Here is a 27499-nt window from a genome sequence, read left to right on the forward strand (position 1 = left end):
AAAATTTTTGATCATAACATGTTTTTTTCCAGAATATTTAATTAGTTCTAATTATATTTTACATTATGTACCCCTATGATTGATTTTAGTAGAAATTCTAAGAAGTTCCTTAGAATTCGCTATAATAATAACACATTAGCTTCTATTGTCATTTCTTTTAGGCTGCTTACATATCTACCATAAAAAAGACATTGTTTGCCTATTTTTAAAAAAAGGAGAAGTCACAGGATTTTTCTTTATTATTGTTTTCTAACTCCAAAATACTATTTATGTAAAGTATCAGAAAAATTCAGAGGTCTTAGAAATGTATGAAAACTTTGACCAGAGAGCAGTTTTCTCTTTTAAAACCAAACAAACCAAAACAACAAGAGCAATACATTGGCTTTATTTCTTATAAAGGCAATATAGTTTAATCTTTATTACTTGGGATTTGATATAGAGGAAATGAGTAGATTTTTTGGAAAAGAGTAGACTCCTAATCAAGGTACATTCAAAATGCTCTTATAGCACTTTAAATTTACCAATTTAATTTACCAATCATAATATTATATATTAAATTCTATACTTTTTGAAGTACCCACACTGTATGAACCCAAACAATGATTAATTTCAAAATAATGTCACATAGAAAAAAATCAGATGTACAAAAACAATAACAACAACAATTGGTAAGAAGATTAAACTATTGAGAAGAAATGTCAGGTTCTGGCTCTGACCTGCTAGGAGCTTTGGGCAACCTACTTGTAGCCTTTTAGCTTAAGGTTCCTCATCTATGACATTAATAGTTTAATTCTATGAGTTTTAAGATCAAGTCTTCAAATTTTTTCAAATATTTTCAATTTCTACTTTGTGCATATAGTATTATTTTTGCATATAGTATTAATTTTATCATTTTATCAAAGAGCTACCAAGATAATGAAAAATAATATTGGCATTTTATATTTAATATTTCTTGTTCATTTTAGAAAAACATCCCCCTGTGTACCTGAAAACCTTCCTAAATTGGTCAGAACATTTCTCTTCCAGTGCATGAAAGGAAAGTTTAAAGTCTTGATTATAGATATAGTATTCTACATTAGGTTACAAGAATATATTTTCACAAATTGAAGCCTTAAATTCTTAAGGCTTAATAATATCCTGGTGTGTGTGTGTGTGTGTGTGTGTGTGTGTGTGTGTGTGTTCCATAGTGTTTCCATATATTGACTATTTTAAATAATAGTACAATGAAGGTGGGAATGCAGGTTTCATTTCAAATTATTGATTTAATTCTCTTTGAGTATCTGCCAATAAGAAGGAGTTCTAGATCATATTATAGTTCTAGTTTTAATTTTAACCTCTATGATGCTTCCCATAATCCCCATAACAGTCTACATTCCCACCAAGAGTATACAAGTGCTTTTCCTTCTCTATACCCTCGCCAAGTATTATTGGTGGCCTTCTTGACAATAGATCCTAATAGGTGTGAAATGATATCTCATTGTGATTTTGATCTCATTTCTCTGATGGTTTGTTTAGTGATAATTAGTGATGTTGAGCTTCTTTTCATCTGTTTGTTGGTCATTTATATGTTTTGGTGGGGAGGAAATGTCCACTCGGATCTTTTTCCCCTTTTAAAATTGGGTCACTTACTTTTTTTTTTGCTATTGAGATGTATGAATGTCTGATGTATTTTGGATATCAACCCATTGTCAAATACATGATTGAAAAATATTGTCTTCCAATCCCTAGGCTAGCATCAGACAGTTTTTAAGCCTGATGTGTCTTCAATTCAAGAGAAGTATTATCTCCAGAACTACACAACCCAATCTCCAGCACTACACAGCACAAGCTCTCATTAGTAATAAATATCCTTCTGCTGGACCTTTGTATAAATCTCAAATTTTTCTAAGATTAATAAAAATAGAAAAGTAGTACTAATCAGGCACCCTAAAACTACAACAAATAATTAAGTTAGATACTCTATATTTTTTACTTATTTATTCAATTTTTAGTCTACCAATATTTGGTCACTAAAAAAATTTTTTTAAAAGACATGATTACTACTCTCCATTTGTCTGTTGACTGAAGTCACACAAAAACAAGTAGAGGAATAAATAACATAATTATAGTTGTGGTAGGCAGAATAATGGCTTCCAAAGGTGTCTACAGAACAACCTCAAGAAACTGTGAATATGTTTTTAAATGGAAAAGGTGAATTAAGACAACAGGTAAAATAAAAGTTGCTAATCTACTGACATTGAGTTGAGGAAATTAGTCTGGAGTATCCACGTGGGTCCAATACAATCACAAGAGTCTTTAAATATTGAAGAGGGAGGCAGAAAAGTCAGAGTTAGAGAGATGCTAAGTGAGAAAGACTCAAATGGCCACTGCTGGCTTTGAAGATGGTGAAGAGGGAAGCCAAGAGCCAAGGAAAAGGAATACTGCCTGGAGAAGCAGGAAAAAGAAGAGAAATAGAATATTTTCTAGAGCCTCCAGAAGAGAATACAGCCCAGCTGACTCCTTGATTTTAGTACACTAAACATTTCAGACACGGTATAAAAGAACTATAGAATAATACACATTCATGTTGCTTTATGCCACTAATTTTGGAATAATTTGCTATAGGAGTGTTAGATAATCACAGTAGCAATGAGCATTGAAGACATTTTTCCTCATAATGAGATTGAATGTGCTGGGAGTAAGGTGGTGAACTACTGTTCACATCATGGTTCAGGCAGGATGGCTAGCTGGGTATTGCAACCTATTTTCAGTTTAATTATTTCAGGAAGCTGGTATATATACATCCCTGCAATTCACCTACCCTCATAGTGGGTACTTATTACACTGTATATTAAAGCCTATCCGATTTTTCGGTAAACAACAACTGTGATTTCCTCTTTCTTCCCCCAAATAATAAACTTACTAAAAAACTTTGAAAATAAAGTTAATAAACTTAAGGACATGCTTACAAAAGGTGGCATTATGCTCACTTCATTAAGTATCCATTTTATTTGTAAGATGCATTATGTTTTTAAAAATCTGCACTTAGAAAGTATTTCAGTATGTTTTGAGTATGAAATGTACATAATCATGAAGACATTATAGATAATTGTCAATCAAACCAGTCAATTTTAGGCAGGTAAAAAAAAAATGCTAGTATCTTATCTAAAGTCTTAACAACAAACACATTCTATTTAAAATAGGACATGATAGTATTTTAACAGTGTATGAAGTTGTATGGGAAGGGTCTTTGAAAGAAAGGGTATAGTCCAGGAGACTCTTCACCCCTCTCTGTTGCTCTCCTCTTACACAAAGATCTAATTTCTTTTTCTTTTTTAATATTTTTTAGTTGTCCATGGACCTTTATTTTAATTATTTATATGTGGTGCTAAGAATCTAACCCAGTGCCTCACATATGCCAGGCAAGTGCACTACCGCTGAGCCCCAGCCCCAGCCCCTAATTTCTTTTTCAATATCAGCCTGTTTCTCAATTGCAACTCAATTTTTGAATCTTACTCTAATGATCTATTGGCATGCTGGGGAACGAGAAAAAGGAATGTAAGTTGAATTTTCTTTGCTTTGAGTCAGTGGTGAGTATACCCAAAGCACATTTCACACCAAATTGCATCAGTTGTTTTCTACCTTTGTAATAGGTAAAAGATACTATAATGGCAACAGAATACCAGACTACAGTTAAGCATCTTGAGTTTCTGTAGTCATAAGACTTCTGAAGACCTTAGGGAAATTTTTCTATATTTCTTGGAGTCTAAGTTCTTTATATTTAATGGAAAATTTAGTCCAAATTATTTCTAAACTCTAAAACACCTATTTCTATGCCATTTAAAGGCCACAATAATACTGGGTCTTGCTTAAAAAGTTGAGCCCAACAGAAATACTCACCTTTGAGACTTACTATACCACCAACTTTGTCAGAAGAGATCAAAACTACCTGGAATTTGGAGGAGGAATGGGCCACAGAGGCAAACACTGAACTGGGTATAGTAGTAAATGATATTTCAGAGTCATATCTCTTCAATATTTCACCAAGTTTTACTCATTTTATTTAGTTTTACACTGTTCTTATGTTTAAAAAATTTAAAAGTGCTACAGTCCATTTGAAAGAATCACCCGAGAGTATAATAGTATAGGGAAATGTAAATCTTAAGACTTCCTTCCAAAACACAGATTATAAGAACCTTACTGGTGAGACAGCATTATTTGTAGGACACTGTCTGGAGGGACATTTTCTTCAGGCTCAGTGACCCCAGGAGAACACTACACTTATTCAGAGATAGCTATGATATTTCTAAATTGGTTTTGTTTCAAGAAATAAAAATATTTTCCCCCTGGTACTGGGGATTGAACCCAGGGAGTTTTACCACTGAGCTACACCCATAGCTATTTTAATTCTTTAATTTTGAGACAGGATCTCACTAAAATCTGAGGCTGATCTTGAATTTGTGATCTTCCTGCCTCAATCTCCTGAGTTGTTAAGATTAAAGGGGTGCTCCATAGTGCCCAGTGAGAAGAATAAACATTTTTACAAGTGAAAACCCTTATATATATCAACTTGTAACAGGCCATTGTGAATTTAAAAACAAACCGTCACCACAATGAAGTCTTTAAATCAGTCCATTGTCTGGTTTTAAAATACCATGCTAAGATCACAGGATTTTATTTAGGGTTTTCATTTTGATAAAAATGGTTTCTTTTCCATATATTTTTTCCCAGAAGAGACCACCATAGATGGGTCTGAGTATGAGCATTTTTAAAAAAGAATAGGTCAAAAAGTAGAAATAAATCAGGAGCTATTTTGAACAGATAAAGGTGCATTTCCCATTGCAAGTATTGGCATCATTTGCAGCTGATCAGTTAACAATAGCTGGGGGATATACCATTATAACCAAATGCCAATTTAAGCTAATTTTGTTTGATATTGCTCAGCTACTTCTTTAATTATATTTACCAAAATTCTTAAAAAATTGAAACTGTGCAACTACATAAAGTTTAATTCTGTTGTCTTTTTATCTCTAGGTTTGGGTTCTGAGAAAGACACACTTTAATACAAACCACAATAATCTTTCTCCTAATGCTTATAATACTGGAAAATTGGTCCTTGTATTACCTAAAATTGCAAGTATCTCCTTATGCTTTCCCTTTTATTTTCTTAGTAATAATAACATTGTTGGCTTTTCCTGACCGAAGTTTAACAGAACATTGACATATTCAAGCAAAGATGCCTTGAGATAATTTCCTGTAAGGTATCCTAGGGACATCATTTCTTAACAATTAAGATCCAACCAGGAGCTCATTAAGGCCATTATAAAAGAGAGTAATTCTTTCAGTGGAAGAAAAAGCAGGTAATCACTTTTCTATTGAAAACTTGAGATAAATAATTGGTATCTATGTCTAAAGCACTTGATTGGAATTTTGCAATCTTTTGATAAATTAATTACCAAACAATAGGAGCTTTCCCACATTGTAAGACTAAAAAGCAAGGAATAATGAACAACACTGATTACATCATCATTGTCTTCTTCTTCTTCTTCTTCTTCTTCTTATTATTATTATTATTATTATTATTGGAAAGGTGTGACTTGGAAAACTGAAGCTATAATCCTGGCAGTTACTAAATTCAAGAGTTTATTGTGTGTGTGGGGGGGTGAAAGTTGCATTTACTGTGATCCAAAACACTGACAAATTGATTATTATCATTTGATGCATTAAAAATTAAGGCACTTTTTTATTGTTAAGGCATATTTTTTAAATAAAAATATAAAATATTTTCATGAACACAAAAACTTGTACTTGGGCTGGGGTTTCAGCTCAGTGGTAGACTGCTTTCCTCACGTGTGAGGCCCTGGTTTCTATCATCAGCACAGTGTAAATAAATAAATAAAAATAAAGATACTGTGTCCATCTACAACTAAAAAATATTTTTTAAAAAAACTTGTACTTTTTTTTTCTTAGAAGTTAAAAACTGAACAGCAACCCATTGGGAAAAAGACTCTAGTTTCACTGAACCATTGATCTAAAGCCTACCACATGAATATGAGCCTAGAACATTTTCCTAGCAGCCAAGCCAAATTCATATAACAGAGCAGCCTGTTTTCCTTCAGAATCCCTGACAATTTTATACTTTGTTTCTCTTTAGGTTTGAACTAAAGGAACTGCTTTTTTTTCTGATGAAGTTATTTTCTTTAATTTTTCTTCATTTTGTTTTCTCCCTATCAAAGGTAGTACCTCACACATGAGTCCTATAGATGAAATTCTCATTTGTGAGGATAAATGGAAATTTTTCTAGAGTTATTCCATAAATATCCTAAGAAAATCCCTAATAGTCCTTAAGAAACATTTATTAAAAATAAAGAACAAAATAGGGAGATTAGATGGTGCTTTCTGCTGTAAAGTTGTTATCTATTTTTAAGTCAATGAAATATTCAGATTGCTGAAAACTATGGAACATGTGCCATATGATAGTTTCAATTGAATAGATATTCTGGAGAGAAAAGTTTACTTTTCTTAAAAGAGTTGAAAGGGCTTTGGTAAAATAGATAAGAAGCCACTCTTTGACAATCCCTCCTGTATGGGCCAGTATTCTCCTCTAACCTGGGATTTTTACATGACAGAAGTATAATGGGAAGATAGGGACAGTTCAGAATATAATCATGTTCAATTATATCACTTAATAACTGGGAGACAGGGCAAGAAAACTAAACCTCTGTAAACCTCTGTCAGTAAATAACAAGGGGAGTTACATGTACCTGAATGGTGAAAAACATGGCCTTAGCATTCCTTAAACTCCTATAAACATAATGATTTTCTTCCCAACTGTTGGCCTCTGATCTCCCTTTTTCCTGGAGCATTTGTTTTAGAAAATTTCCAATTGCAAATTTTCTCTGCTCCTCAAGATTTAATTTTCTTCTCAATTTAGGAGGCATCCTTTTGGCATAGTTCTCAAGAGAGTGTTGTGTGCATGTAACAACATTTCACAATGAAACCCACTATTATATATAACTGCCATGCACTAATAAAAACATTTTTAGTAATAAAAGAGAGTGTCTATATCTCCAGTCTCTCTGGAAGGATAGGAGTCTCACTTCTCTAAGAACCAATTAGTAGTCACATTGAATGACCTTCCATTCTAACATACTTCCTGTCAGCTCACCAGGCATTAAAAACTCACCTGCCTTTAATTTCAACAGAGTTGAATTTAGTTCTTTTTATTGAAATAGTCTGAAACCCAATTGCAGTAGCAGACATTTTGAATAAAGTCTCCCTTGCCTATTTAAACTGACAGGGGCATTTTTTCTTTGATAAGTGTTCTCATAAATATAAATAAAGTAGCATGAATGGAATGTCCAACTTTATATATAGTGATTTCTTGGTAAATAATATTTTCTACATTCCCTTCTGTTTCAAATTATGGAATTCTTCTGTAAATATAGATCTTGATAATTCTAAATGCCTCTTTTCAAAGATCAAGTACAATGGTATTATATGGGTTTTCTTTTGAGAACATAAAATAAAAGATATTTGCTTTTGTTTGTTGTTTTATTTTGATTTTTTGTTTTGTTATCTTTTATGGATAAGCAGAATCAAGGAACATAACAACAAGTTCTAGTATCCACTGAGTTGCCTTGAATGGTTTGCATATTAATACCAATATCAATGATGAGCCTTTGATGGTTGTATTCTAGCCAGAGAACTCATAATATCTTCAGACCAAATGTATTGTCATCAACAAAAATTCCAAGCAGAGTGGAAATACTATGCCCCCAAAACCAAATGGCAAATTTCCTCTTTAGAAAGTGACAAAATTACAAAGCAAGAATATCTTAATGTTACCACATCAGGAGGCCTGGAGATAACATGCTCAGTAAAAATCAAATAGAAAATCTTAAGGTACATTTTATGTTAAATGTTTTCTGGAATTAAACCCCAGAAACCCTTCCAAGTTGCTCTCTGAATGCAAAAGAATACAATAAAAATCACTGTAATTTCCATTTTTGTAAATATAAAAATGGTCTCTTCCCTTTTTATTCTTTACTAGGATCACTTGTAAGGTCATTTGAAGCTATTTTCACACCCATTTTAATTAGAGTGCATGTCTCTGAACTCTGCTACATGACTGTGAAAGGAAAATAATGAAAGAAACAATGTGAATTTCTAAAAAAAAAAATAGCTTTTTAGAAAAGATGGGTTTTCTCTTACGAAATAAACAGTTAAAGACCTAAGGAGATCTTCTCTGTTAGAATATTTGATTTGGGGGTTTGGTGGGTTACAGTATATTATAATTATGCTTTCTCTATATACAAGAATGAACAAATAAGTAAGAATAATTGCCACAGGGTATGAGAAGACTATGAATTGTTTACAGTTGTGACTATCCTTAGTATTTATTATAGAATTTGAATACTTTTAATGATCACCATGTTCTCATTATCTTATATTCCTGAAAGTCCAATAATAACCCTTCTTGCCTTAGTCAAACAGTATTAAAAACAAAAGAATAAAGAAAATTTGAAGTTTGCTAAACTAGTGTGGAAAATATAAGGTGATTATAAATAAAAACAATTTAGTAGAAAATGTAATTTGGAAGAGGCTATCATATTTTTGGAAAAGTGAAAAGTGACTTTTACTACCTTAAAATAAAAATGAAAAATATAAACAGATACTTAAAGTTTGTTTAAAGCACATGTGGATTATGCCAGAAAATATGTTTATTATAGCTAATCAACATGATTTAAAGTAATTAGAATTTAGGAAAATCATGAAAAAATATAAAATTTTTACCAAAGTGAGAATATTAATATTTAATATGTTAACATAACTACACACACCATCAACAAATCTGAATAAAAGCTGTTAATGAATTATTTTCACACAGTTGCACTAAAATGTAAACGATAAGCAGTTTAGAATTAAAGCATATTGATACCTAAACAATATTCTTGAAATGCATAAAATTCAACCTTTGCTCTTAATAACAGTTCAATATTAAATGTTACTTTCCTGTTTCTGAATCAGATATTGAATCTTTGAATTATAAAATATTTTACAAGTAGAACATAGAAGTCATGTATTCCCCATTTTGAATTGACCTTCAATTGATCTCTAGCTCAAGAATTCGGCACTAAATAAAACACCATTTTTAACCACTGCATAAATTTTAAAATAAATATTTCTTAAATCATTCTTATTTATTACACATATGATGAAATAAGTTATAAATAGTCTTTATAAGTACTGATTTTATGCTACTTCAATTAGGATAAAATAATATCATATGTACCATTCTCTGCATAGTATTAATGAATCCCAATCCTGCTCATATACTAGAATTCTCTAGGTAATGTTAAGCCTTCTGATGGATGAGGCCATGGAAGGAGATTTTAATATAATTGATGCAGGATGAGGCTTAGGGTTTACAGTCTCTTGGGTAATTCTGATGTTTAGACAGGATTCAGATCCACATTGGTATATATGGGAAAGGAAAGAAATAAGGATCATAAGATTTGAAATATTCTTGAGTACAGCAGTACACTGGTGTCTCTACTATAAAATGCTAGGAATTTTTAGAACTTATAGTCTCAAATTGGCTCCTCTCTCCATCTGGAAACTAAAGTTATGTTCTCTTTGATGCAATTAGCATCACACTTTTATAGAAACCCCATGTCCCTCAGATTTGCAGATTTCCCTGGGCCAGGAAAGGAGGGGAAAGAAGAGCTTCAATGGAGTCATTTTCCACATTCATAGAAGCATGCCCCACCCCCATCACTGCCCATTTCTAAGACCCAAGATTGGACAGGAATTCAGTTTCCCACAGCACTGTCTGCTTAGGATCTACATAGGTCCTTACCCTTCTCCATCACCTTCAAGTGTTTTTGATTTCCATATCCCTTCCTTAAGAAACTGCTTCTCTATGGGGTTTAGAAAGGCATCTAAAAGCCAGTAATCTCTGGAGAGAAAGTTGTTTTTTTTGTTGTTGTTTTTGTGTTTTTTTTTTTAATTAGCCTCTTTTTTAAAATTAGCCTCCCCTTTGACAGTGGGGAAAAAATAAACAATTTTGTTTGACTGTTTAAGTTCAGCTGCATCATCAATAGCTAATCCATTTTAGAAAATTCCCTTAAATACCTTGAGGTAGTACATACTGCCAAATCCAATTCTATCTCCCTGTTCTTTAAAGGATTAGTGCATATCAAGTAATCAGGAGCTATTTATATTGACCTTTGGCTACAAAAAAATCCAGAATAGCTTCCTTCATTTCATGTAATGGGAAATTTATGACTACTAACCTTTATAACTCTAAGCTAAGTAAATGTCACAATTTTAAACTATTAATAAGAAAACTCTTAGGCAGGGAACTACCACCAAATAATAGTCTTTTCAAATCACACTGCAATCTCCACAAACATTGTAAAGAAAAGTGCATTAAATAAAAGCAATAGAATATGCTAGAAAAATAGGAAAGGGAAATCAATAAAGCACTTTACATCTGATTGTTACTTCTATGAATTTAGTCTATATATATATTTACAAAATTTATATAATATCTATATAATAATTTATATAATTACATATGTGATGATTTATATGACATGTTAATAATATATATTCTATATAAATTTTTAGAATAAATTATATAATAGTTTATATAATTTAGTCTACCTATACATACATATATAGAGAGAGAGAAAGAGAGAGAGGAAGGGAGAGAGAGAGAGAGAGAGAGAGCTGGATGCTGCATCCTTGTGATTTCATCAAACAACGGAAAGAATTTTCCATATTTCATACATATGATCTAGATAGGCACTGTACAGGAAATCAAACATGAGACTTAAAAAATTAAGGTGATGTAAATGCTAAATATAACCATTCAAAAACTCTTAAAATTTTCTTAAAGAGAAGAAAACACTTATAACTTTGTGCATGTTTATATGTTTATTCCAGTAAGTAGACAGGTTTCGTATAGTTTAACAGGATGCCTTTGGTACAATTCCTGTTGTAAATTGTATTTATTTTTTCTATTTTTATCTTTGAATTTGATAGGGAGATCCATGCCAATAGGAAGTACTGATTCATGTCCCATCCACATCACACGAGATTTGAATAGTTTAGGATGACTAAACTATTATCTTAAATGGGTCTTAAATGAGGGCAATATAATGAATAAAATATACAAGTAACTGAAAGCTTCATTATTAGGAGAACATTTATACATCAGAACTGTCTCTCTGAAATCTTTTTCATTAGCTAAATTCATCGATGGGAGGAAAAATCAGCTTTTTCTACACACAAAATCAGTCAAAGTATGGTGAATATTCGAAATTTTAAAAGAGAAAACAAGTAAAATAAATGTTTTTATTTAAAACAACAAAGATGTAGCTAAACCTTCATATATTAATTAAATGGCATAACCTTCATTTTAATCCACTGAACTTGGGTCACCAAGTACAAAATTTTAATTGCTGTATTTTTTATTCTTTTACTTAAATTTTCAACTGACAAACATTTTTTATTTGTTCTTTTTAAATATATATGACTGTAGAATGTATGTTGACATATTATTCATACATGGAGTATGACTTATTCTAATTAGATCATGTTCCTGTAGTTGTACATGATGTAAAGATTCACTGAGGTGTATTCACATATGAACATAGGGAAGTTATGTCTGATTCATTCTACTGTCTTTAACTCAAGTCCTCCCACCTCAGTCTCCTTGAGATTCTTGGGCTTATAAGCATGTGCCACCACATCCAGACATAAATAAAAATGTATTTTGGAATATGTATATATTGAAGAAAGGCTAAATGGAACTACTTAGCATTTCTATTACCTCACATACTTATCATATTTTGTGGTGACAGTTTATTTCATAATTTCAGTTATTATTCTTTTTGCTGAGTGCTTTTTGCATGTGTGTCTGCACTTTGCATTATTAACTCAAATTTTCTTGCTTATTTCATCTGTGCCAAGATTCTGATACATTAATATGTAGCAATCTGTCTCTTATAAAGAATTGCTTTCTTTATGTTAACACAAATACATTTTAATCAACTGAGAAAACACATTTCTGTGCATAAATATGCACAAGTTTATTTAAACTGCAAGGAGTCCTACTTACAACCTATAAATTGAAGGAATTGAATTTGATAGTTATGTCCTTTTAACTCTAATATTCTGGGCTATAATTATCTTTAATAATACTGATAAGTTAAGAGAAAAAAAACACATCTTTTTAAAACGTAAATTTCTTTAATTACTTGTTGGTTATTTTTTCCAAAGTATTTAGATTTTTTTTTTGTGTGTGTGTGAATCCATGTACTTACATTGTGCTCTCATCATAACTGTGATTATTAAGGTAGGAAAGGATTCAGACACATGGTGGAAATGCACAGAGCAAGATTTAAAACATCATAACATAATTTCCGGAGGGAGCCCTATGTCCAAGACAAGGTGGAACAATCTAAAATGAGCAAGGCAAGACTGAGATGTCAGTAAGTAGACATTTGGATGGAACAATCTTATCAGTATTGAACTCTCTAGACTGGGATGCTGTAAAACAAGGTTTGGAAGGAATTTTGTTAAAACTGCCAAGAGCAGAGCTGAGAATTTTAAACAAGAAATAATCCTAAACTGTCACATCTTCTGGATTCTGATTAAATAGTTAAAGGAAAATTTCTCTATTAGAAAACAGCAAATGAAGTAGAGGATACTCAACCAAAACGTCAGGTGACCAGGCAGGTGGCAAATGCAACCATCAGCAGTGCCAGACAGAAGCCTGTCAGAGGAGAGTCATCGGGATGTCATGAAGGAAGACTTGGCAAACATAAAATTGCTTGCATGAATGGAATGACAGGTTTGGAAATCTACATGCAACTGAAATGTGAATCCAGGAAGATCAGAAAATTTACTGGGAAGTCATAAGAAAGGGTTGTTTTCAATATAAATTCACTGTTAAAACAACAGATAGTAAGTCCATTTAAAAACAGAAATCTCTGAAAATACAGAATTCCATTACTGCATTTTAAATATTAAGTAAAATATAGTCATTATCTGATGTCACCATGATGTGTTTAAAAAGAAGGTAAAACAAATATGAGTACTCTGTTTTTATCACAAAGGATAACTTTGAATAAGTAGAAAATATTAGGACCAGATGACATTTTAGACTATGGTTATGGTTATCATTGCCATATACTTAAGTGGTAAGTTCCTATAACTACAGGACTTCAGTTCTCAATCCTTCTGCAAGGCACTTCCCTGAAATATATATATATATATATATATTCAAATATGTGACAAACTTTGATTAAATCTAAGCAATAGTTCATGCTTTATCAGGATTTTTAAACATCACTGAGAAACATAGACATTCTCTTAAATAAAACTTGATGATTTAATCTCTTATTTGAAACAGGATTTTTTATGAGTTGTATAGATGTCTAACGTTATTAGACTTTAATTAGTTTGACAAATTATACTCTAAATGAATTTACTCATGTGTTCTTATTGCATATTATCATAAGCAATTAAAACTAAGCTACTCTTGTCAAAACACTTTAATAAACTGTGCTAGTTGTTGTAGTCACCTCCAATTTATATCATGTTCGTGTTCTGACTTGCTAATTCCCAGAATGTAATAAATCAAACATGAGACTTGTACGTGTGAACTGGCAAGTTTCTTAAAAAATCATTAGGCTTACTTGGTAACAGTAACTACTACATCTAAATTAAAAAATTACTTTATAAATGAGATGAATAAAATAGCATTATCATTAACCTAGGCAAATACAAAACAATCCACCAGTTTATCAAAGAACATGAGTAATTTGGCAAGAAGTTTCCCAAATTAAAATTAATGACTTACATTTGTTAATGGTTTTACTATTAGTAAAACACTTCCATAGTCATTAAGTAATTAGGGCCTCATAATAAGTTGGTGGGTGGTACCCTTCAGAGGAGGAATTCGGGGGGGGGGGGGAACGGGGCTGAGGCTGAGTAGTGTGGGAGATAGATAGGTGTTATCAATGTTAATGATAATGTAAGAAATAAAAGTGTGAAATCATGCGATTTGGGAACGTGTGCAGGACCAAGACCTAATAAAGGAGTAGATAAAGTAAGAAAAATGTATATGCTTTTTTTTGGGGGGGGAGAACATGAGCTGGAAAGAATGTGATTTTGAGCAAACAAATAAATGTATTGCTGAACTATGTGTATAACCCACTCTGCATCAGCAGAAGAGCTTTCATTCCATGTAAGTCACATAATGCAATTAAAGATAAATAGTAATTAGCTAGTCTATTATATATAGCCTTGTTACGTTCTGTACTGAGTACCCTATGAGAGTTAGGGAGGTGTTTCTGACATACATAAAGAACAAGGTAGAATAATTTGTTGATCTCCTGTATCCAGTAACTCTGAATGAAGGCTGCTGAGCTTGTTGAATCTTGAAGCTGCTTTTGTATACTGCCTCATCTATTTTACAGTTCAGCATTGATGTCCAGGTAGTGCTTTAGCAATGTGTTCAGGGTTTGTGCAATTACAGACAGCACCCTTAGGTTGATCTCACTTTCCATGCCCCTTACTTTATAGTACAGGATTAGATAAGCCCCGGATACACACATAATAATTTGACAGCTCCATTTGGGTGGAAAAAAAATCCAGCACCATTATCTTAATTTTACTATATTTGTTTATTTTTACAATACCTGGAATTGAACTCAGGGCCTCATGTATACCAGACAATTACTCTACTACTTATCCCTATTTGCATTTTAAAGTAAACCTCAGGTCTGGCAAAGTAATTTGCTCAGGAATACTTGAGAATTAAGAAAATTGAAACTCAAATCCAGAACTTCTGGGTTTTAAATTGATGTTTTATACTAATGTATTGTCTTCTACATTGATATTATATATACATGAAATAATTTTCTTCATCAATGACCTAAATTTCAATATTAGGGCTATATATTTCTTTTAGTATTCTAGATATATGAATATATATCTTCAAATTAGTTTTAAGCATACTCTGGGGGACAATTATTCACATAGTAACCTAATTTACTAAAAAAGTTCTTTATTTAGAAATTCAGTATACAAGTCTAAAATATTTAAAAAATCTAAGTTGGTGACTCCTCAGATAGAATTTAAATTTTGTGGTTTAAGGCTATAATAAAACCCAAACTTCAACATAGCAAATGTCAATTTTCCCACCCAGCTTTTAGCAGGGTTGTCAGTTTCATTTCTTTTCTCTCCATCGCTGTTCAAAATAAGATGACCACTGACCCCGGGGACCCAATCACTGACCCTGACCTTGGAGTGCAGCCCCCCCTCAACCTTCATTGGATGGAATTCTCCCCTGAATCTCTTGTTCCCCAATAAAAGGCTACTCCCCGGTGTGTGGTCACTCTCTCTCTCTCCTGCTAGCCCTGAATAATCCTCGCTGCCCTGCTGGGCGGTTAGAGGAGGGAACCAGAGAGGTGAACCGTCTCGGACCTAGCAATAGAAATAAAATAAATAAATAAATAAATAAATAAATAAATAAATAAATAAAAATAAGATGACATCTTAATTTATGGCAAGATTAAAATAATATCAGGTACTTTGAAAAGAAAAGGAAGTCTAGGAAAGTCCATAAAGTAGTTGTATTATACACAATACAAAACAAAACAAAAACTATCTCATTGGAAATGATAGACAACATGCCTTGGGCTCACCCCGGTGCAGATCTCCTGTTTCTGGGCACACTGGGACGACAGAGAAGGCTGTGTGACTGGTTTTAATTGATAAAGAATATATGGGCTGAAATAAGCTTCTGCAGTCACCCCTTCCTTTGTTTTGGTAGTCCTGGAAGAGGAATGTGCATCCATAAAGTCAGCCCACCCTGCAATGTTGAATGACTGCTTGAGAGACTCCTGCCCTAGAGTCACATAGACAGAGCAAACTTTGGATGAGCAAGAAATAATTCTAGATAGAGAAGAGGGGTGGGAGGGAAAGGGAGGGGGAAGGGGATTAGCAAGGATGGTGGAATGTGATGGTCATCATTATATAAAGTACATGTATGAAGACTTGAATTGGGTGTCAACATACCTTATATACAAACAGAGATATGAAAAATTGTGGTACATATGTGTATTAAGAATTGTAATGCAAAAAAGTACACGTATAATAGCATAATTTGACGTGAACATACTTTATATACAGAGATATGAAAAATTGTGTTCTATATGTGTAATAAAGATTGTAATGCATTCTACTGTTGTCATGTATTTTTTAAAAATAATAAAATCAATTAAAAAAGGGAAATAACTCATGCCTCTGAGATGCTGTGGCTATTTGCTACTGCAGTGTGAGGCTTAGTCCTCCTTGACTAATTCAGGAATACATTTATGTTTTCTTATTTTACATTTTCCAATGACTTTCTCAGTCAAGTTCAAAAAACAATGACCGTCATTTCTAGATTACCTGTACACAATTCAAGGTTGAAACTTTAATCAGTTTTGAAAGGTGACAAAGAACGTGGGGTATAAAGAAAGACTCCTGCTTCACAGCCCTGGCTTGGCCACTGAGGGGCTCTTAAGATCTTGGGCAGCCAGTTTTCAGTGCCATAGTTTCTCATTCATAAGATATAGGTAATAATGGTGAACAAGAAATGAGTTTATAAGGAAAAATAATATACACAAACACTGAGAAGAGCATTTGGGAGAAAGTAAGCCTTTGATAAGGTTAAATACCATGTTTTGCCACTTTGAACCCCAACAATAATAGGCACACACTGATTCGTTTAACTGGTCCCAAATCTCCATTAGTGCTTAGAAGAGTTGACATTACTTTATCAACTTGTGGAAGATCATAGGTATTGTTTAAGAATGAAAGGATGAAAATACTTTTATTAGGAATCTTTCTAAGGCAATGGTTCTTTACAGGTTCCACAGAGTGAACCCACTGCTATTTTAGTTCTAGAGATCAATGTTAAATAGAAGAAATTCACAAATGAAATACCAGTGAGTGATAGTGACACATTCAGGGTCAATGGCAAGAATACTAGGGAATAAAATTTCTTACAGAAAAGAACCAAAATAATAGTATTTGAACTTGTAGGGGGGGAAAAACTGAAAGGTGAAGTGGCAGGTATAATACATGAGAAAATGAGGCTTGCATTATTCAGGAGCTCATTCATTTTAGATGGTAGCTAAATTGCCTGAAATCCCTTTCATATTCTGCAAAGATCAAACACATTAAGAATGTCAAAACAACATTAGGTAACCCTTTTCAAGCGTCAAAATAACTTCTCAGAATAAAGGAAAGATTTGCAAAGTTCAGGGCTATGAAGAACACAATTAAATGGTGGTGTTTGGGGATGAAAAAGCACAGGAGTCATATTAACACCAAAATGTCACCCCACACATCCTAAGTGGCTGATTTTGGCAAAATACTGAAATTGAAGTGCTGGATTCCTACCCTTGTAAACCAAGGTAAAAACATTTACTTTATATATTAGTGTTAGAGATTATTAGAGTAAATCTACTATACACAATGTTTCAGAGAGAAGTTAATATGTCAGTCTACCTATTTTGTTCACTCTAGAAAGTATGAAGAATATTTCCTTCTTATTTCCCTTTGGACTTCAAATGTTGCTATGCTCCACATAGATTTAACCTCATTTCAAAGAGGGGGCTACTTGCAAAGCCTCTTTATGTTCCACATTAGTGTTTTTTTTCTCTCTCTCAAAAGATAAGAATGATAAATCCAAGGGCTTCAAATGAAATGACACTCTACATAATTACTGCTCCACAAAGGTGTAGTTAACTGCAGTTTTATGTTCAACACCTCTGAGTGTCCTAACAATAGCATGACTGTCATTATTTCAGAATCATACAGCTGGATTCCAAAGCTACAAAATGTTTACTCTGAAAATATAATTATAGTGTTGCAGCTACCCATTGACCCAGAAAATGTCATGTGATTTTTGTGATAATGTCTAGCAATTGTCAGATTCTATGCACTTTACGTAATTATGTGATATGACATTTTAAAGAACTTCATTGCTCTTAAATCATTTCCTCACTTAGAAAACATGGGCATTTTATCAATTTAGTCTTTTGCTATAATTCTGAGTGTACATTTAGAAAAAAATGCTACCAACAGAGAATTAGGAGAAAGAAACCAAATCTTCAGTATAATTATAAGACTAAGCATTAGATTATCACATGTAGTCCATGGGGGAAAAAATCAGGTAAGGAGTGATTCATGAGTTGATTATAACATTCCTTGTGCAATTATATGCAGAACTACTCAGATTTTTCTTCACATGGCACCCAGAAAGATCTATAATTAGGATCTACAGATAAAAGGTCTTATATAGTTTCAGAGACTGTGTAGCTGCTGTTTAGTCATGCTAAAAGCAATTACAGATCTGTCTAAAGTAGGTGATATAAAATACTGTGACTTTTTCCTATATTTATTAAATAATAATGATGTAGTAATAAGTCAAAAATAAGATTTTTAAGTTAATTAAATCTCTTCTACAAAAAATATTCATTTTTGCCCAAAATATTATTAAATTAATAAGGGGAAGTATGAACATTATATCATATTAGAAGTGTAGGAAATTTTTCTTTTTAGATACCTTTGCATTGTATTTTGTAAAGATATTTTCATATTAGGCCTTAAGTATGATGTAAAAATATTGGTTTTATTTCTTTTTATAATTTATTATAAATATTGGTATATAGATAAGAACTTTGGTCAATTTTTTTATCTTCATTAGAGATACAATAACCTCCAAAAATGGAAAAAAATCATGTCTAAACTAAAAAGTCAAAAATCTTTCCTATTCTAATTTAAATAATGAGTACCATGCTTGTTCAAATACATTTTATTTTTATACTATGAATGGATTTTATCATAAGCAGTGTACTGCCATTTTACATTTCCTAGGATCATTACTATCAAAGGAAAATGGAGGCTATCTCTGTGTTACATACTATTATAGATAAAAGTGTTCAAAAGCATATCATTAAAAAGTAGATGCTCTTATGTTTTTTTTCTGTTTTGGTTTCTTATGAGGAAAGATATCATGTTTTATGATGATTTAAGGAAAATGTAGAGTGCTTGTACTTCAAAATTTAAATTTTGAAAGCATGTTGGCTGATAACAAAGACTATACTGCCATCAATGACATTTTAATTATAGTTTCCAAGGAAAATATAATGATGTTAAATATAAATTATTATCCATATTTCACAAGTATATATATACTTAAAATATAATCAAGCTTCAGTGAATGTTGCAAAATTATCAGTTGGCCAAAAAGACAAAATAGTATAATATAATCCATAGATTAATGAAATAATGAAATAATCTGAGTACAAAAGTCTCAATATTTTTGTAATCTAATATTTAACATTGATTATAAATAAATAAAATTTACCAAGGAGTAAAACCAACAATTGTAACATTTTGGGGTTAAGATTCAACTCAAATTTTAGGCCAATAGTTTGTTATAAATGTGTTGAATTAAAAATGGGCATAATTTTGGTATAGAACACCAACCAAAAAGAGAAATATGATCTTTCTTGGGGAAGCTTTGTCTACACTTTGAGGAAGAGAGATGGAATTGAATCTCTGAGGTTTTTTTCTAGCATATGACACAATGTCCTTCTTCAATCAGCTTGGAATGATTCAACTTATTCAACTTGCTGTATTGCAAGCAAATTATCTACTCTGCTGATGACTAGTGATTGCAAGATAGGTCTACTTTGAGATCCAGCTTGGTTTCCAGAACTCAACAAGGGTCAAGATTTTCTCAGACAATATGGTGGTTTGTAACTGACTGAAGTCATTGTAACTAACTGAAGAAGGAAGATGAACTAAAAAAAAAAAAAAAAAAAAGAAAAGTTTATGTCTTCTATGACTGTTCATAATCTTCAAAGGTTTAGCACTTGACACAAATATGAAGGATAGCAATTGTTTAAACCAAGAAACACAATGAAATCCTGAGTTATCTCAAGACTGAATGCATCCAGTAAAAAGTTAGCATATTATTTTGGTATGCAGCAAGTTAACCATTTATTGCCTGTGTCATATATTTTAAATGTATTGGTCATACAGTTACTATATTTTAGATTTAGCTTTTCTTGATTATTTTTCTTAGGAGTTAAAATTTTTTAAAACACTGTGTTATTCTGCTTGCATTATCTTTATGTCCAAGACATGACGATAAAACAATAGGCTGAGCAAAACCTTAAAATTCTGTATTTAACTCATTTGATTATGTCTTGGAAAAGCCTGTTTTATTTTCATATTCTATCCAAAATACATTATCATCTTTTAATAGAAAGTTGTTAAAACAGTATTCCAAATTATCATGACATAGATGAGAAAAGAGAACAAAGAAAGAATTACTGACTCCCTCTCTGTAGCAGCAAAAGTTATTTAAAATCAAAAGTCATATATTCAAAAGGATCAGCTTACCCTATATTCAGCTTACACAATAAACAAATTTCCACCGACAACAATTCTCTCTACTCTGGGCCAGTTTATTTTCAGGCATTATTCTTCACCATGACTCTAAGGGAAATAAACTCATTCTACCTCTGGGACAAAACATCTTATCAGTGCAAATCAATGCTATTGGGAATCAAACTTGGCTCTTGGGTAGGCAAGTCAAATAAGACTGAAGAAAAGGACCTATATTTGGTAATAGAAGCAAAAGATGCTATGGAAGAGCAAAGAGACGTCTTTCAATTGTGAAGAAAAATAGCTTCAGGCCAATGCTGAACACAACCTGTTACCAGAAACATCTATATTTTTCCTTTGAGTGTCCTGTGAATGTGGGTTCTTTCAGGGAGACAGAGAACTTGTTGGTGCAGGAGGCAAAACATTCCACAGCTACAATGACTTCCAGTGTACCCTGGAAGAATGCTGAGTGTGACAAGAGTTTATAAGGCCTGGCAACATGCAGGGAGATCAACAGGCAGCTCCTGAAATACCATGATGGAAGTGGACAATATGAAAATATGTAGATGCGTTTATGACATGGGTTATATGTAATTTAGAAAACTCTGACATACACTCACTGAGATCTTCTCCAAACTCTGTTAGAGTTGCCACCCACTATGATGAATATTAACATAGGATTAAATGAACCAATACTTCATTTTAATTCTGAGGAACACTTGGTTTTGTCATTATTTACTATTATTTATTGATATTTATTTCCACAGACCAAAATATTTTATTACATAGATAGCTGAACATTTAATTAGTAATTGTATAGCATAGAAAATAAACTTTTGGTATTATCCTCAGCATTTAATAATGCAAAACTAGTGACAAACATCTTTAGAAAAATTAACAAAATAGTCCTTCTGTATTAAAATTTCTTATTAAAAAGCATTAGATCAAAGTTAAGAGTGTGACATGTTTTAATGCATAGATGAGTTAGGCAGGAATAAAATGGATCACGCTGTGGGTTTATTAATAAATCAAAATATTTGAAATCCCATCTCTCATTATAAATCAAAATATTTGAAATCTGAAGGTCACAGTTTGTCATAGGTCAAGTGCAAAAACAATGCATTCAAAGGTTTCATTGTTCTGCAGTTTTTGATGATGTGCATTTAAAATAATGTGAACTCAGGACATAAGCAATGCACTGAATACTTACCAGGTGGTTTTTATGCCACTTTGTTGAATGCAGGATTAGTTTATTTGGGCTTTTTATTGCTTGAGTAGAAAGTGCTCATTACTTATTATTTTTATGCTTATAATATAGAAAATAAAAATAAAACCAAAAAGTTTTTTAAATGGCATACATCACACTGTTGTAGTGGTTGATTTCCTCAAGATGGTCTTCTGTGGTTTTGGTGCAGTGGGAGGAGGCACAGTTGCAGGTCTGAGAGGGGGGAAGCTGTTACTGTGGCTTATTCCCAGTCCCCCATTTTCTAGGGGGAAAGGAGGAAGATGGGGTGGAGGAGGGAGGGGAGGGCCTTGGAGAGGAATCTTTCCTGGTGGGTGGATAGGTTCACTGTGTAAGTGGATCTCCCTGTTTTTTATGTTATACCGGGTATCACAGTCAGGACAATAGCCATGGTACTGCACTTTTTCATTGAATCGTACTCGTTCCCGAGGCCCTGCCTGGGGACACCTGTCTTTTTCAGGTCTGTGCATCAGAGGCGGCACTGGAGCCTTGTCCAAGTTACTATTGGGTATGCAGCAGATATCTCCATTTGGAATTTTCTTGGGTCCACCTGGTAAGCCTCCATTCCGTAGAAGGGTGCCATTGGTCTTGACGGGATTGCCAGTTGGCACCAACCTTTGAGGGTCTTCATACTTCACAGGTGTCAACCGTGGAGGAGGTGGTGGAGGGTTTGGCTTTCTCAGGACTGTGAGGATAGCAGATGGGTGCGCTGGAGGTTTAATAAGAGGTGCGTTAGCCTGCACTTTGATCTTCTCTATGCTGGAGGCCGTGGTGCCGCTGGAGCTACTATTCAGTGTGTCTGTTTTGGAGCTGTCTGTCATCTCATCCTCCAGCTGTAGGTCAGAGGTCAGGGTATCAATCTGGTCAACCACCTGGTAGAAAGGACAAGGTAATTGTGTTGAAGAATGATTCAAAACAGAATATGCTAGAAACTTTTTTTTTTTTTTTTTTTGGTCTAGCTATCATCTGCTATGGGAGTATTGACTGATATGGAACTGTGAATTCCACTGCTGCTTCAAATTTTCAGTCAATAAATTTACAGAGCAGCTACATCCTGCAAAGTGCTAACTGCTTGATAGCACAATTTCAAATGCCTAGAATTTAATACACTATTTATGTGCACATTCTATTCCTGGCTCTGATACACCCACCAAAGAGAATTCTGATGTAAAAATGTAACTAGTTTCTTTGTAAGAGAATATGACTTCTCTCCTGCTTAGCACATAGAAAGCTAGAGGAGAAGATTGTTTCAATGCAGAAAGTGAGAAAAAGCCAAATAATGTGCAAAATTTCAATCGTGGTTTTACTTCTGAAAACATAATTGGCCCTTGTTAGGCAGTGCTGAGTTGGCTCGAGCACATCGCCTGCTCTCACTCCTAAAAATCCTCCCATCTTCAACCCTAATAAATTCCCTTCTTTTCTGTTCTCAAATCTCTCAGTCTTCTTTTTGACCACTATCATTGCCAGTCTGCTTCCTGCCACAGGGTGTTTACACATATGAATATTTCTTTTTGAAATGCTCTGGCCTCTCTTCTACATCAAATTAACTCTTTCAAATATTAAGAGTTTTAATTCAGGAGGCATTCATGAATGACTTCCCAATCCCACTGCAATTATAGGTCAAGCTAATATGTTCAATATCCCCAAGCAATCTTATTTGTTTCATTGAACGCTTTCACATTATTTTAATGACATGTTGAGCAGTAGTGTGAATACTGAAATAATGTTTCCCACATAGCCCCTAATCTCAGTGAGAGAAGGGCCCTTGATTGGTTTTGCTGTTATATTCTGATGACCTGATATAGTAACTGATACTTATTAGGGGGACAGGAAATATTTGTTAGGTAAATACCTTGAGGATCCTTTCTGCAGTTCAAGTGTGGGCATAAGGATTTTCTTTGTTGTTTGACTTTTAGAGTGGTCATTACTTTTAAACTTACACATTCTTCCAGAAGACATATTCTGTAAAAAATTTAGCCATAAATGATGGCACAAATGGTGGTACACTGTCTCATTCTGAGCTCGATATGTAAAGATTGGAGTGGGAAGGTATACCTAACAAATCTGAGGTAATGGAACTGTCATGGCTCATGGGCACTGGGTACCAGTTCACTTGGAGTTGTATCTACCCCAGGTTTTTAATTGTATTAAATATTTGCGGCAAAAGAGAGGAAACTCATCTACTGTGAGGGAAGTGAAGCTGAATTTCAGAGCTGATAAAATACTGATGATGTGATAAGCCATGCCTCTTTTTAATTTCTGCACTGTCATTTTCCAAGTGTCTATTAAATGTCAAGAAAACACACACACACACACACACACACACACACACACACAAACACACACACAGTACTGTCATGTAGCAGGACATCTAGTAGAAGGGCTGACCTTAACTGGATCCTCAAACAAATAAAAGCACAATTTTCCCAAGTGCTTGAAAGCATATGCAGCATTAAAGATGAGAACAGGACCCCACAAGAGAGCTGGGTGAAGTCCTCCTGGAAGGTGAGCTGCAGCTAACTGGCAGGAGCATGGTGGCTCAAGCAGGAAAGAGTCTGATCAAATCCCCATGAGGAAGAGGGTGCCTGAGTGAGAGCTATTTAAAGAGGCTCTAGGATGAGGGGAACCATGAAATAGGATGATACAGAGGGACCCTGAGAGTCCTTGTAGTGCTGTGAAAATGTTCCCACTTAGTTTAAAAAGAGTTCCAGAAGTTAGAGAACCAGTGTTCAGACAGACAATGAGTTTGTTCATGGGAGCCTTAATTGATATATATGCATACATGCATGTAAATATACATAAAGCTGATGTGTACTCTAGTTAAATTATACACAATTTCAAATAGGAAAATGTATGCAAACTGTCACCTAAGATATACAGAGTTCAACTGCAGAACACTGAAAAATAATAACAAAAAATTTGCAACAAAAAGGAACACTAAATACTCAAATAATTACAGAGTAACAAAAATTAGGCAAACAGGAGATGTTTACAAAAATAATAGACACCTCAAGACAACTTAGAAATACATTTCATACTGAATGACAACTATTGGAATTTTATATAGTTTAACTTTTATGCAAAAATGAGAGAAATAGACCTTTTCAGATAATAAAGATTAAGAGATTATGCTGCTTACAGCTCAGTATTGAAAGTAACAAAAACAAAACAATATTCAATGAAAATACAGCTTGGTATTGAAAGTAACAACAACAAAGAAAATTCAATAAGTTAAAAAAACAAAAGGGACTGGAATAGAAGCAGCACAGATGAACACAGAAATTGGTCAATAAGTCAAAATATACATCAATTACAAAACAATAATGCATTAACGACTAATTTACAGCAGGATTCAAAAAGCATAAAAACTAAAATACTTGGGAAAATAACATGTCTAATTGATGAACCATCAAAGTCCAAGCATATTAAGGTCTCATTGTATCCTTTCAAGTGTGGGAGAAAAAAATCATTATTTCATTTTTATTGAACTTAGAGCATATTAAGTCAAGAATGCATTTGTAAACTTTTAGGGCAACTATTGAAATGATAGACTTAAAATTATAACTTCTACCTCTGGGGTTGTGGCTCACTGGTAGAGTACTTGCCTAACATATACAAGGCCCTTGGTTCGATCCTCAGTACCACATAAAAATAGATGAATAAAATAAAGGTATTGTATCCAATTACAACTATAAAAATGCATTAAAAATTATAACTTCTAAAATAAAAAAGGAATAAAAAAGGGGTATAGAGGGGCGCGGGGCTGGGGCCCAGTGGCAGAGCGCTTACCTGGCAAGTATGAGGCACTGAGTTCGATCCTCAGCACTGCATACAAATAAATAAAAAATAAAGGTACATGAACAACTAAAAAATATTTTAAAAAATAGGTATAGAAGCTCCAATAAATCTTTCAAAGGAAGAAAATAAGAAAACTAACTAATGAAGAATAAAAAAGCATGGTAAAATAACACTACACATAAGAATATAAATAATTTCAACATATTTGTAATCGTAACAAATACAAATAAAGTAAGTTATTTTAAAAAGTAATTTCTATTTAAAAAAAGACTGAATATAAAGTGAAGGAAATAAGATATCAGGCAAAAAAAAATGGAATATTGATGCCAAGGATTGAACCTAGGGTGCTTTACCACTGAACCACATCCCCAGCCCTTTTTTATATTCTGTTAAGAAATAGAGTCTAGCTGAGTTATTTAGGGCCTTAGCCTCCAGAGCCACTGGGATTATAGGCACATACCATTGTACCTGGCACAGCCTAAGTCTTAAGGAGAGAAAAATATAGTATCAACACCAATTTAGGTGAGTAAGGGAATAAAACAAAACTGAAAGTTCACGTTCATATAAGAACACATAGATACACACAAGAAATTGGGAAAAAGTTATGAACAACTAACTCACATAAAATGAGCACTGTATTTACAAAGGACATAGGATATATTTGATCTCACTAGTACTAGAGGAAACATAAACTGAATGAAAATGAGAAAGCATTCAAATAGATAAAATCAATAAAGTGAGCTCTTGTGTATCACCAGGGATATATCTCAAAAGCCTGATACTGAATAGTTTTAAAAGCTATAAAAACTTATGTTCAGTATTCATATACTGTTTATATGGAAACACAGGTAGTTTAGTTTATACAATCTGGAAATAAATAATACACAAGGAGGAAAAGGAATGGTGTTGGGAGCCATCAAGTACATAGCAAAAGTATTTAATTTTCAAAAATTTGATATAAAGTAATTATGATAAAATGTTAACATTTCTTAAGTCAAAGTTATTTTTGCTATATTAATTTATTTATTTCCCATTATATATATACACATATAATTTTGTAATGAAAAATTGAATTTGAAATATAGTTTATTGTGTATATTTATTTAAGTTATGCACATGATGTTATAAGGCATACATGGAATATAATAGTCCCTACAGAGGAACAAATCTATGTATGCATCCTTTTACATGTTACTCATTTTGCTTCTCGGTGGCCAGCACAGCTACAATCCACTAATTTAGCAATAAGTCATGAATGCCATACACTATTGTTAACTATAGTCCTCATGCTGTATGTTAGATTTTTGACTTTTTCATCCTATATATCTACTACTTTGTATCCCTTGACTTCCATCTCTCCTTACCTTCCCTTTCCCCTGTTCCTGGTAAAAATATACCTATTTTTATAAAAGAGAGCAGGTTTAGAAGAAATAGTGATTATGTAATATAACTTATTTGAGAAAATAAAAATTCAGTACAGATGACTTATATACCTCTTAAAATGTAAAGAATGAACAATAAATATACTGTATGGATGTCATCAAAATAGAATTTAGGTAAAAATAGATTTACCTAAATAAAAAAAAAATCAGGAGCTCATTCTGCTATGCTTCCACTAAGCCTTAGTGTACTGGAATTTTCTGTTTATATCTACTTTCTATCCATTATCTCATGCAGAGAACATAGTGATTGCCCACCTTCAGTATTCAATAGAAATTTGCTTAGTGAAGGAATTGAATAAGTCTAAACTCAGAGAAAAGTAAATTCCAGCCTTTATTTCCATTCCTCCCCAGCTTTCCAGACTATGGTCTGATTTACAAAGTCTTCAACCCCACCAAACCCCAATTGTACAGAAAGACACATAGGAACTAATTAGGAAGAGAGAAAGGAAGGCTGATAATAAGTTGGTGTCACTTCGTTACCTCTTCCTTGTGTTCCCTGACTCTTATAACCTTACAGCAAAGCTTGGAATTAGATATGTCTCATTCCAACTCCTAAACATCTAAGAGA

At 33.0% G+C, this 27499-nt stretch overlaps 1 protein-coding gene across 1 annotated transcript in view; it reads right to left on the reverse strand.

Annotated features, from left to right (window-relative positions):
- Positions 1-27499, reverse strand: part of Prr16 (proline rich 16) — a 276904-nt gene that overhangs the window by 91540 nt on the left and 157865 nt on the right. The window contains exon 2 of the mRNA XM_026396201.2: positions 21807-22563. Coding sequence (XP_026251986.2) covers positions 21808-22563 — 756 coding nt within the window. The 3' untranslated portion in view covers position 21807. The remainder of the gene's footprint in view (positions 1-21806; positions 22564-27499) is intronic.

Source organism: Urocitellus parryii, chromosome 1 (genome assembly GCF_045843805.1).
Source record: "Urocitellus parryii isolate mUroPar1 chromosome 1, mUroPar1.hap1, whole genome shotgun sequence".
Lineage (NCBI taxonomy): Eukaryota > Metazoa > Chordata > Mammalia > Rodentia > Sciuridae > Urocitellus > Urocitellus parryii.